This window comes from Trachinotus anak, unplaced genomic scaffold, assembly GCF_046630095.1.
Source record: "Trachinotus anak isolate AG129_WGS33_773 ecotype Australia unplaced genomic scaffold, CSIRO_AGI_Tana_v1 ptg000024l, whole genome shotgun sequence".
Lineage (NCBI taxonomy): Eukaryota > Metazoa > Chordata > Actinopteri > Carangiformes > Carangidae > Trachinotus > Trachinotus anak.
Window position 1 is genome coordinate 2531731 of NW_027273875.1, and position 13289 is coordinate 2545019.

The 13289-nt window shown below is 42.2% G+C and overlaps 1 protein-coding gene across 1 annotated transcript in view; it reads left to right on the forward strand.

Annotated features, from left to right (window-relative positions):
• Positions 1-2047: 2047 nt before the first annotated feature.
• The window catches only part of pdlim4 (PDZ and LIM domain 4), a 45932-nt gene continuing 34690 nt past the window's right edge, over positions 2048-13289 (forward strand). Inside the window, exons 1-2 of the mRNA XM_071460465.1 lie at positions 2048-2300; positions 12099-12250. Of these exons, the coding sequence (XP_071316566.1) occupies positions 2208-2300; positions 12099-12250 (245 nt within the window). The 5' untranslated portion in view covers positions 2048-2207. The remainder of the gene's footprint in view (positions 2301-12098; positions 12251-13289) is intronic.

Here is a 13289-nt window from a genome sequence, read left to right on the forward strand (position 1 = left end):
AAGACACATATCCGAACTGTCAGCGTGTTCATATGCTCAACAAATCTCCAGACTCTGACTCTGCAGACTCCAGCCCTCTCATCCTCCCTTGGTCTTTGGTTAGTCATCCTTTGATATAGCAAATACAGGAGCGGTCTGCTTGATGACACTTGCTGAAATAAGATTATTAGCTTTGTGTTCATGTCTTTACAAACTACTGTATGGACATGTTTTTTGAAAAACTTTTTTTCCTTAACTTTTGTTGTGAATGTGGGATTATTGGGAGACAGGAAAGTGCTTATTATCCACTGGTCTGTCTGACAAATGAAAATGAAAAGTGTCAGCATGCGATTGATTACGTGTCAGCTTTTTTGTGTTTGTCTGAATCCAAAGTCCTGAGAGGAGGTTTGTGGGTTTGTGTACACTAAATTGATAAACTCAGTGATTTTTGAGGGGCATCATCTGACCCATATTCTTTCTCTTGTTTGTTTTTTTGGTTTTTTTTAAACAGTCTAACAGCTTGGATCACCACCGTGTGCATTAGTTTTCAGTTGTTTCGTCACATCAGCTCTTTGTGCGAAGGTTTACACAAGACATCAAGACCAGTGTCACTCAAAGACGCAGGAACGGTGATATCTGATGTTTAGATCCAGTGGGTTTGACATCAGCGCCATTGTTTGAGACAGTAACTGGGATGGGTAAGTGTCTGACTCAAACTGAGTCAGGTCTTTAGACAGAGCTCCACATGCCTGCAGTTGTCTGAAAGACAGATTCCCAGGAATGTCTATGAGATCATTCCCCTCTGCAGTAGAAAACTTGTACTCTAGCTCACTCTGTAATTGGCTGGAGAAATTAAAGAATCGCGAAGTGGGGCAGAGAGGATACTGGGATATCCTCTGACAAATGGGAGAGGTCTTTTCTGCCAGTGAAATTCATTGTTTGTTCATTGTTCATTGTTGATACTCAGGCCTTATGGCTTTTTACTTAAGAGCCTGAGTTATTGACTGGCCTTAGTTTTAAGTGGATGTCCAGATTATCCTCCAAGGACCTGGAGGCCGGCATATTTTGTGAGCCCTGTCTATGTTTTCATTTCTTTTTAGTCACGCTAGCAGTTAGCAGGATGGCAACATTGGTCTGTTGGCTTTTTAGTGAAATGTCTGAACAACTGCTGGATGGATGGCTATGAAATGTAGAAGCATACACACATTCATGTTCTCCACAGAACACATTTTTTGACTTTTCCTCCAGCATCAGGACAACACTTCACTTTGTCCAGTACTCTTGTTTACAACCGATTTCCTGCAAAACGTACGACATTCCCATCAGCCTCAGCTGTACTTTGTGTCGCTAACTAGCAACACGCCGAAGAAGTACAATGGTAAACCTGCTAAAAATAAGCATGTCAACGATGTTACTTAGAGCATGTTAGACTTGTCTTGTTTTCAGTGTTGTGTTTCTGTGAGGACATTTCTTGATATAAATGTAGAGCTGTACCTCATTACTTCCAAATGAATAGACAGATCAAATGTGTATTTGAGCAAGTTCCTTTCAATCACACATGAAGCAATGTTTGGGCTATTAGATACTATATCTAGGTGCTACATCAGGACTCAAGGCAGAAAATATATCAGCTTTTAACTGACAGATCTTTTAACATGGACTCTTATAGAAGCACATTTAAATGTTTTATAATGCTGCTTAAGGTAGATCCATTCACATCTGATACATACAGTTAAAGTTAATCTGACCTGCATTGATCAGACGACAACCAAAAAGACACCATTTGTCATTTAGAAGATAAACATTTTAATTGTGTTAATTACCCATAAAAAAAATTTGATCTAAAAAAAGAAGAAGGAAAATAAACAGGATGCACAATACTGGCAACAGTGTCGCTCACATTTATACCTGTGGCGTTGAGCAGACAGGGACTCCTGCAGACAGCTCCGCCCCCTCCCACTCTGTGCGGACCGGGTGGAGGGGGGGGGGGGGGGGGGGGGGCAGGACAACCCGTCATCCCACGTCAGAGGCGGCTTCGTTATTTAAACTTGAATCAGGAGGGGAGGAAAGTTTTCACAGTCGGGACAGCGTTGCCTAGCAGCTAGGCAAAGGACTCCAGCCCCAGTTCACGTTGGCTCTCTTCACTGTTATATCCAGGAACCGCGGACATTTGCCTGCTCAGTCAGCCGGTCATCCGCCTGTCTCCCTCCGCCGTCTCTACGCCAAACATGACCCAGACCGTGACGCTAAAGGGACCCTCTCCTTGGGGTTTTCGACTGGTGGGAGGACGGGATTTCAGCACACCGTTAACCATCTCCAGGGTAGGTAGACGCTCCGCTGTCGGTTGTTTCGATGTGTATCCATTCATTGAGCCGTGCGCAGAGCAAGCGCCGCCGGGGAGGGGGGGTCATCAGCACCGCAACTTGGCAATAAAGTTCTTATAAACTTATATATAAACTAAATTAACTTCAACTTATTTCTACATAGGAACCCGTGATGATCACCCTGATTGCAACTATTTCAATGACATCAGTGTTTACAGACCTAATGATTTGGAAAGCTGAAGATGAGTCAACCTGGAATCGTAGCCCAGTTAATTCATCGTAAATAAAAACGTCGCCAAGCTCCGTTATTCCAACAGCAAGGAATTATAAGTGTATGAACAGGAGCTTTACTCTGAAAGCTGACAGATGGTGCCGTCTAATTCCTGGCAGCCAAAGCTGCCACTGCAATTTAGTGAGTCATTGCAATTGGCCGACCATCAGTTAAAGGCTTTGAATATCATCTCTCAATAGAAATGAGGAAAACACATGATGGTGATATTTTTCTCAAGAATTTGAATAAAATTACATCAATATAAGGATATAGCCTGAGGATCAAACAGGACATATGGTGCCTGTCAGTGGGTTTATCCTTGATTTTGAAATGAATGATTAAAATACATTCTTAATATATAAACAGTGTAATTGAAAGTTATTTTTCCAACTTTTGACCACGTGTCAGTAAGTGGCTCCAGTGAGACAGGCTCATTTAGATCTTTATAAGCTGCTATCTGGTATCAATCTGGAACTTGCATTATTATTATTACAGTTAAAGTGTTATTGCATGTGTTTTCTTTAATCATTGTTAATACGGTTGATGTATTCGTAGTTGAAGTAGTGGTACTACAATTCTCAAACCTTTGTGAACTTTCCTGACCCTCAGAATATGGGTCAGGAGTCAGTGCGCTGGCAGTGGATCTGGCAGTAGCCTATAGTTTATCCCAGCCAGGGTAAACACAGCCCGGTCTTGCTGCAGGGCTTTCAGAAGGGGGGGTGGAGGGACGGGGGTGCTGACATTTGTTTTTCATCAGAGCTCACTGGTGCTGCTGAGGGATTCCAGGTGTTGTGCTCAGCTGTATCACCAGCCCCAAACCGACCCTTTAACTACAGGGCCCTTGCACCTCAAACTAGAGGTGTAATTTTTAGATTTATGGCGGGTGATTAACGACTTTGAGAGAAGCAGAGGAACCCGTGGAGGTCACCTGAAGTGCTCTCTGATTTTAAACCTGCTCACTGTATCCCACAAAAAAAAAAAAAAAAAGAAGTTGTGATGCAATGGTGAGGTAGACTTTGACTCACAGTCTGTGTACCGCTGTAGGTTTGTGGACACACTTGCTAACTGGCCACCGTCACTTTTCCAAATCGCAGTGAAAGGTAGATGATTGTTTCAGTGTAAAAAAAAAAAAAAAAATCCAGAAATCACACATGGCACCAATACACTCCTCACTCCTTGCACCTAAATGCCTTGCTTTGGTAGGGGCTCAGATATTACTGGCAGAGGCAGCTTTCTGGACAGCTCACCGGCCATACGCTTGACCTTCATGTTTCAGTTAACATCTTATGTGCATGGAGAAGAGTTCCCAACAGAGACTGTGCCCAACACTAGAATTCATTTGGAAAAAGGGGAAATCTACACTATGGCCTCATGGCTCTCATGTTTAATGCTCACTTTGAAGTCAAAATGTTGCCTATAATGCAGCTTCAGGGCATCTTGGATTTCCTAACTTTTTTTCAGTAACTTGTAGACGCAGGCAAGTCATGGTGTCAATATCAGAATTTCCCATTGGTTTAATCTGTGCATACTTGCTTGACTGCCAATAAGAAAACCATGGCATGCACGGGGAACTCGTTTGCATTGTGAACATTGTGTGACTCAGTGATGATGGCATCGGTGAAATTAATTACAGGTTTCACTTTGCAGACAGTTACATAGCAAAGGTGGCAATAAAAACCACCTGTTTGCAAGAATAAATCAGGGAGTTTTGACTAATTCCAAAATCTTGGCTTGGAAATTGGAGAAGGAAGCAGCTGTTGAGATGCAAGCATATTTAGATAAATGTGTAATGTCAAAGGCATAAATACACACAGTCTTTTGGCAGCAACTTCCAGGATTACACTACCTCTTGAAGACTTTTTGTTGCTTTCTACCAGCCATTACAGAGCAGTGCGGTGTCCAATTGACGTCACATGCTTTGAAACATCAGCTGACAGCACAAAATGAGTTTTATTGGCAGCGCTCGATAATTGTTTTATCCTGTTGACTTATATTCTGGTTTATGTGAGTGCAAAAATCAAAATTGAACTCAACGAGAAGTGATAAAACAATAAACAAAAGTGATGGGAAAGGAATCCTCTTTCCTCATCTCATGGGAACTGGTTGCATTCTGCAGTTTGCAGCACGATGTGATTCATGGCCGCTGAGTATCTCCAAAATCACTATTCATCATATGCGCGTTGCATTCCTGCTCTGCAGTGCGTGCCCAGGACAGCAATTACAGTGTGCTGAATGGTGACACAGAAAGGGATGCACGGAGGGAGATGAAGAGTGTGTTTATGCTTTCAGAGATGGATACTTTATGACTTACAGGATCCAAAATGCCTCTTTGGGGGGCATTTTACTATCACGTAAGCTTCATACAAGCCAGAACAGTCTGAAGTGTGTAGCAGTTTCTGTTTTCTCTGTAAAGCTGGCCGGCAGAAGAACAGAGCAGGTTCCTAAAAGCAGGGCCCTAAAAGCTTTGCTGCTTATTAAGTTTTACAGTATCTTACACAATCCTTTCAATCAAGCCTGCGTGATTGGCGGATCTCCTCCCTCCTTCCTCCATGTCTTTCTGCAGATATAAAAGGGAATGTCATGAAACACCTGCAGTTGGAGGCAGTGAAAGTTGTAAATGCCAGAGAACAAGTTCTGATGGCAGCAGCTGGTTCTTTGCTGAAGGTGATAATGTCCCAGGATGAGCCCATTAGTCCCCTGCCAGCCCATTAGGACTGCTGCCAGTTGATGGCGTGTCTACTTGACTCTGGAAATATTTGCCCTGATTGTGTGTGTTTGTGTGTGTGCGCGTGCATGCAATGGCAGGTTGTTAAATAGCTGCGTGTGCATGACAGAGAATGAGTGTCAAAGAAACAGAAACCTATAAAATCACTTGTGTCACTGCAGAAGCATTTAGAAAGGATACGTTGAATATGGCAGCTGTGGTAAAAGCAGGTTTGTAAACCAATGTCGAGGCAGAAGGTGACGCAGGACCCTTGCCAGTCCTGCCAGCTGGCAAACAATCATCCTCTAGACAGGAATTTACAGCTCAGTGTTGGTTAAATAATGACCCGTGTCACTGTCCAGCTTCCCCTCTGAGAACTTTATGTTGTGCATCCCACTGTATGGACAAATCGTAGAGCACCTGTAGTCTGTGGATTTTTATTTGATTACTTGATTAATCACTATAAGTGAAAAGTGAGAAATTCATTCATCCCATTTTCCAAGTTCCCCAAATCCCAACCTGATGTCTTCAAAGTGCATGTTTGTCCAAACAAACAGTCCAAACTTGAAAGATATAAGAGAAAACCAACAAATCTCATTTTTGAGAAGCTGTAACCAGAGATGATTAACTGATTATCACTTAATTGTTGTTGTCAATCAAATACCCAATTTTATGAAAAGGGACCACATTCGACATTATAAATGTATTATGACATTGACATTGTATATGTATTATACATTATATAATGTATTTTAATGCTCACTTGAGAACTACTCGCAAATCCAGAGCAGTCCTCAATCCAACGATATTCGGTTAACTGTCACATCAGGACAAAGAAAAGCAACAAATTCCACAATTTTAAAATGTAAAATCTAGAACTTGGGAATGTCTAAATATTAAGTAATACAGATGGTTTCAGCTCTACATTTTTATGCACATAATACATAATTCCAGTCCCCAAACACCACAAAGACATAATCAACCCAGCAGAACCTGAAGGCTTCTTCTTCATAAAGAGCGGGGTGACCTGTCTGTGTGTTCACATGTTCTTAATGTATTTAAAGGATAGCTTCACATTTTTTCTTTGTCTCAAAACAACAGTGACATGCCTGCATGTACATTCGAGGGGTTATTGGTAGCTGTAATAACTCCTCTTGTCCATACTGACTGCAAAGAGAGGCCTTCTTTTAGTGGTCTCAGTGTGAGTGATGGGGAAGAGTGATTAAAGGATCACAGCCAGCATGAACAAGAGTATGGGTTACAAAGTCCAATAACTCTTTCAGTGGACGTATGGGCATGAGTGTTGTTTTGACCTTGAAAAATTGTGAACCCATAATTTCACAAAGAAATGGAACAGAGAGAAGGAGAAAGTCGTGTAGTGTCATCACATTCTTTGTCATCACTTCTACTCGACTGTAAGCTTATCAACATTTTCTCCTGGTTATGGGATTATAGGAATCTCATTGAGCCAAGAGAAAAGGCTCTAACTGTATCAAGTCATATCGCTCTTTCTTATGCTGATTATACGAGAGCATTTGATTTACGGTGCATGGATTAAGAGCAAATATAACTTTGACTGCATCAGCAGTTATACATCAAATAAACTCGGTGTCCTGTGTGCCCTTGGATCTCTCAGGGCTGCCACATACCACAGACAGAACATGTGACTGAAAGCCACATGGGTTGTTCCTCCGACACTGCTGGTTGTTATCGTCAGTTTTAGGCTCCTCTTTTCTCCAGGCTGCAATTACAGATGCGACGAGCTGCATCTCCACGACAGACTGAGCAAAAGATAACAGATGGCACTCTCCAAGAGTTTCCTGTCGTCTGTGGAGTTCCTGAGTCAGTGAGGCAGGGGGAACAATGCGAGTCCTTGGGTTGTTGCTGAGCGTTTCCTGCTCATCTGGTTATCTGGTGTATGAAAGTGGCATTCTGTAATTGGTGAGAGCTTGAAAATGAAGAGATTCCAGGTCTTTTAATTATTATTATTATCTATTTATTATTCAGGAGAAATATCACTAAAGAGTTTAACAAGTTCAGTTTTCATAGATGAACCTGCTTCTTGTTGCTTGTATGGTTATTAGAGTTTGGCACTGGATTTTCTCTCGCGTCATCAAGTGAGTCTTGAGTAATGCGCTTTTCCCCCTAACTTCATCATCTCAGTCTGCTTGTATCACCACAAACATATTTTTGTTTTGATGTGTTTGCTGCGAGGATTTCCAAGTATCTCAAACATGGCTCTTCAGTCATGCACATGTTGAAGCGTCACGTGGTGAGAGGGACATGTGGGAAACTCTTCAGGAAAAGCTGAATTTAGGAACAAAAACCCATCAGACTGAGTGCTAATCTCATTATGAATCAGATTTACAAGGATTTCTACACACTTATTGATGAGTAATATTTGTCAGTAACATTGTGGTTATTGTAGACACACAAACGCATCACAGGCTGCAATTAAGTTCAAGTGACTCTCCCATTTCCTCATGTTCTCATTAAAATCTAACCTCACATATTTCATCATAATCCACACTCTTGTTTATTGTTCTTGGCAGATTCAGTGTCTTTGTCTGAGTGTCATAATCACACACCGGTCAGAACCTCACACCCCAGGCTATGTAACGTCTCTCCACAGCGTCACCAAGGTCATAACCATGGTTTCTATCGCTAGTCCAACAAGCAAACAAAGGCGTCTGACACGCTGCCAGGAATTATTCTCTCTGTTGCTCAGACGTGCGACTCAGCACTCCCACCCAGCAGAGGACGTCTTTGCGGTCTCTGAAAAAAATCAAAATTTTCCCTTACAGGAACATCTATTCTACTTGTAGAACAGAAGCTGCTCCTAAAAAAGACCTCGTCCTGGATCCTACATGTGCTTGTACCACATACCACAGTTGCAGAAGAAATCTTCTAAAGGTCAACTTCCAACTGAGCCAGCGAAAGCACTTTGAATTTTATGGCTGAGATCTCGCTGCAGATGAAATAGAAAGACAGTACACACAGACATAAACAATGATGACGTGACAGAATACTTTGCCTGGAGGCTGATAACACGCTCAACTGGAAGTGTTGATGCAGCTTTTTTATGAGATGTAATACACAGGCACAGTACACCCGTGTCCTCTGCCTCTCTCTCTATCTCACGCTCAGACACACAGATAAAAACATGTCCACAGTGAAGCCACGCTGCAGCTCACAGTCATCAGGAGTCCGTGTGCCACATGATGACTCTGTGTGACATGAGGCTGCCATTATGCTAACTGTTAGCAATTAACTATGTCAGTGTTTGCGATGGGGCTGCTTAGGTTGCCCGACAACCGGTGAAGTTGCTCTCTGCACGATCAATGTTGCCTCAAATCCATGATGGCTGCTTGCGCAATCGACCCTGTATATATTAGATAACAGACATGGTGTAATGTCAAAGCAATTGCCTGTAGTCTTTAATGCAGATTCTTTCGGGTACATCAAGTCTTTCTGTTAACAACGAGAGCAGTTTGGGTAAATAAATGAAAGAAAATCTGATTATATTAGCAGTAAGTACCATACAATAGTTATATGATATCATCTGTGAACATAATTTGTAGCATTTCAACGCTCCTTTTGTCAGTAAAGAGTAAAAAAAAAAATCTGTTTTGGTGCAGTTCTAGCAGACTTCCATGAAAGTCTGTTGGAACTCAAAGTAGGTTTACTGGGTGAAAATGGGATTGAAGTCATACCATGTGATACTAGGTTTCTACTTTTAGCAAAGCTGGGTAATTTTATTCAATTTATTGTCATTTTCTGCCCTCTACTGTGGCCTTGAACCACTTTATATCTTTCACGACATCTCTGGTTCCATCCTCTGCACAAGCCAAGATAGCTCTTTGTTCGCTGCAGTCACACACATCCTGTTAGTTTTTTTTAGACCAGAGTCACTTCTCATTTTTGAGATTAATCAGTGTACTTTTAGTTCTGCCGACAAATGAAGCAAGTGGAAGTTGATCTCAGATCTTGTTACTATGAGTGGTTTCGTGTCAGCAAAAAGACAAAAACAGAAAGTTATGGTTTAAAAAAAAAAAAAAAAAAAATGCTGGTCAGAAGCAGGAAAGCAGAGTAATTACAAAATGACATCCATCTTTAAAGCTCTGTAGTTTGAAGTCATTACATCACTACATCCGCAGTGTAGGGTAATAATAGCAGATTATGATGATATGTCTGAACCACTTCACTCTACAGCCTCCTTACGTTTCGGGAATGTTTGTCCCCTGTTGACGACCTCAGTCATGCCATTGTGTCACTTGGCATACCACTGTGTGTGTGTGTGTGTGTGTGTGTGTGTGTGTGTGTGTGTGTGTGTGTGTGTGTGTGTGTGTGTGTGTGTGTGTGTGTGTGTGTGTGTGTGTGTGTGTCTGAACACGCATGATTCATGCATTGCTATTCATGGCCTGACCCTGAAGTGATGTTACTCACTCTGTGTGTGCTGGTGGGGTGCATGAGCTTCACTCCACTGTGACACAGCCCAGGCACAAATCCAAGACACACACACACAAACTTACACACATTTCCCACAATGCTGCTGACCTTTGAGCTTACCGGAACTGAGTCAGGGACAACGGGGCAGTCAGAAGCTGTAAATTACAAATTCCACATCTGAACCACACGACTGAGCTATTAGTGCTTCATGGAGCATGAACTTGTGTTCCTTTGCTCTTAAACCGCTCCTCCCCTGTTAGCCAGTTTGTTTCTCTTGCACAGACAGCTCCTCTCTTTCTCCTCTCTCTCTCCTCTGTTCATTATTCCGCACTGGATCAACTTTTTGCCAATCATAGTCTTAATTTATCTTGGATTAGATTATTTAGATGTGTTAGTGAGGTAAGTGTTATTTCAGAGCAAGGTTTCAATGTTCCAAACACAATACATCTTCATGTGCAGCTGTCAGGGTAATAGGCATTACGAGATGTTGTGAGGTCAGGCAGTGGGCGCTCTGGTATGGAAATGAATGAGCTCAAAGAGAGGTACCCACTTATAAACCTTGATGACAGGACAAAGATTGAGCACCAACACTTGACATACAAGGGGTTCAGTAAGAGGAAAATGATCCTTAATCATCTGTTCCCTGTGTCTTTATAGATGTACAGGTACTCATTTTCGGTCCTTTAGCTCTCAAACATGACAAAGTGCTGGGGTATGAATTTTACCCTTTACTTGGTGACATCTTTGCTGTAGGTGCTCGCCAATTAGACCAATTAGTCAATAATAATAATGATCTGTCTGACAAAACAATTGCTCTGAAGATGTCACCATAGGCTCTTGCAAATTGTAAGGGACATTTTTTTAATTAATCAGTTAATGAATCATGAGACAGACTTAAATCTAATGAACATCTATCTATGTATCTATAATCTATCTAACTAACAAGAAAATAATAATGAGATAATGTAAATAAATGTTATCCTATAGATGCTGGTGCTCTTCACTTTGCATCCTCAGCCATAGTTGCTACTAAACTTCGTCCTCTTGACAGTTGTTGCTGCTAGAAATGAATGAAATGTGTTTAAATGGATATTGGTAGAGTTCCTATAACGCTTCATCAATCTGCAACAGAGAATAACAAATCCTGCTGTTTTTTCAAGGCAAAGATGTCACAGATGAATGATTTAAATTCATCTGAAAACAGTGCGACAGCGATCGCAATTGAATCCAGCTGCAGAAAATCTCCTCACATTTAATGGCTGGAAAAATACAGTCAAAGTAATAGTCATACATGTCATAGCTTGACAGCACATGGAGCGCACAAAGACGACCGGAGACATGATGACAATTGTTCACGTTTCATTACATTTTTGTTTCAGTGCTAGTAAAAAGTGTTTTCCTCTGCAGCTTGCTGCCATATGACAGTGGCTGTTTCACAGTGGATGTCTTGGTTTGATGATGGAGGATTTCTGCTAATTTATGTTTGTTCTCTTATGTTTGCCAAAACCATATGACCAGTCAGAGGCAGGCCTGAAAATAACAGGGACGTTTGTGTGCGTGTGCGTGTGTGTGTGTGCATTGCAATAATGGAAAATTGTTATCATATGTTACTTAGTGTGTCTGGGAAGGTGAAACATGCGCACTGGGATACCGCCCTCCCCCTCTGCCTCCCTGTGGGGCTCAAATGTCCGCAGACCAGCATGTTTGTGGGATGAAGGATCACAGAGAGGAACCTGCTCACTGTCTAGCAGCTGAAAGATACTCTTCAGAATGAAAGCGATGTGGACGGCATGATTCAGAGGATCAAGGCGCTCCACGTCACAAATCAAATCAAAGCAAAACTGGAAGAACATATTGAGCAGATGCTTCAAAACGAATCGAACGTTGCACAGAGACAGTTGTTGAGGTTCAAGGTTCATATGCAAACTCTGCTAATGTACCTTATTCCTGGACTTGAGATCCACTGAGGGTTTAGTCTGATGCAATTGCTGAGCAGTCTGTTTGTTTTTTTCTTTTTTACTGACAGGCCAAGTGTATAAAATTGTTCCAGTTCAGTCCAATATTTCACCACTTTAAAAACTCTGAGTGGTCTCTCACTTCCCAGTGTCATTGTTGCTGGCTTTTGAAAATGTAAACCTAGACTGCTGCCCAAGGCAATATTACATAAATCAAAAGAGAGCTGTTTTTGTTGAATTTGGCCTCTGTGTTGACACTCCCGCACTAATACTCTTTTTCTTTCTCACTGACACTTTGACACCACTTATAACAGTTCTTTCTTTTGTTTTCCTGGGTGTGTGCGTGGATCGGTATGTGTGTGTCTGTGTGTGTGTGTGTGTGTCTGTGTGTGCGTGTGTGTGAATGTTATCTTCAGGTAACACCAGGCAGCAAGGCGGCCCTAGGCGACCTGTGTCCAGGCGACACCATCCTGGCCATCAATGGCGACAGCACAGAGCACATGACACACATGGAGGCTCAGAACAAGATCAAAACCTGTACTCAGCAGCTCATACTCAGCATCACCAGGTATGAAATCGTGAGACCGGTCTCACCCGGTAAACAACATTTGGCCATTTGGTCAAACCATGATGAATGGTTGTGCATGATGTAGCTGCGGCACCACAAACGCATTTAAGAGGGGAGATCAGGATGGATTGTTGGTCAGTGTTGGTTATGATCAAGCTCTTTAGCTAACTTCAACTTAGTAGGTATAGTTGCTTTAAAGGGGAATCCCATGGATTTCACACGTCAAAGTCTGTGTATAGGTCGTGGGGAGTACTGCTGCACATGTGAAAACAGTTGTGTGGAGCTGTGTGAAGTCAGGTAAACTGCCTCAAGTGATGTCAGGTGGTTGGGTCTGAAGTGTACAGCTCTGAAAATGAGAAAAATCTGAGGGTGTGGAGTTAATAAAAAACTGAGCTAAGCCCAGACCTCAGTAGCCTGCTCCTCATTCCTGCACGAGGCCTGAGGCTCGCGCAGATTTGATTCAGTCCATTTTCCATACCGTACAACTGATGGGAATTATGATGTCGGATATCAGGAAATGTTTGAACATTAGTCACTTGCTAATCAGTCGTCGCTGCTTTGACCCTCAGCAGCTGCTGCTCATGGTTTTTGCTCTGAGGCTCATTAAGTGAATTGAGTTGAAAAACTTGACAGATTTTTATGACTAAGGTCATTTACTGCCTCTCGTCCAGAAACACATCTTGTTTCTATTTCTGGTGCATCTGTTCAGCTTGGCACAGTCGAGTCACAGGGACAGATGACAGGTTTACGACAGTCTAAATGATCGACTCGCTGCTCCTATAGGGCGCCGTCATAAAGTCCAGGAGGCTTGTACGTACAGTGAGTCAGACAGTGACCTTTTCAAGTGGACTTGAAAGGTCGATATTGTGCATTTTACCACTTCATGGAGTGGAAAATTGTCTTACACTCTTCAGACTGGTGCATCATTTTTAGACCGAGTATGCGAGGATGGATGATTTGACCTTAAGTGGAAGACAGGAGCAACATGTTTCTGACAGGATAGCAGGATGGAAATCATCTGTCTAAACAGTTAACAACA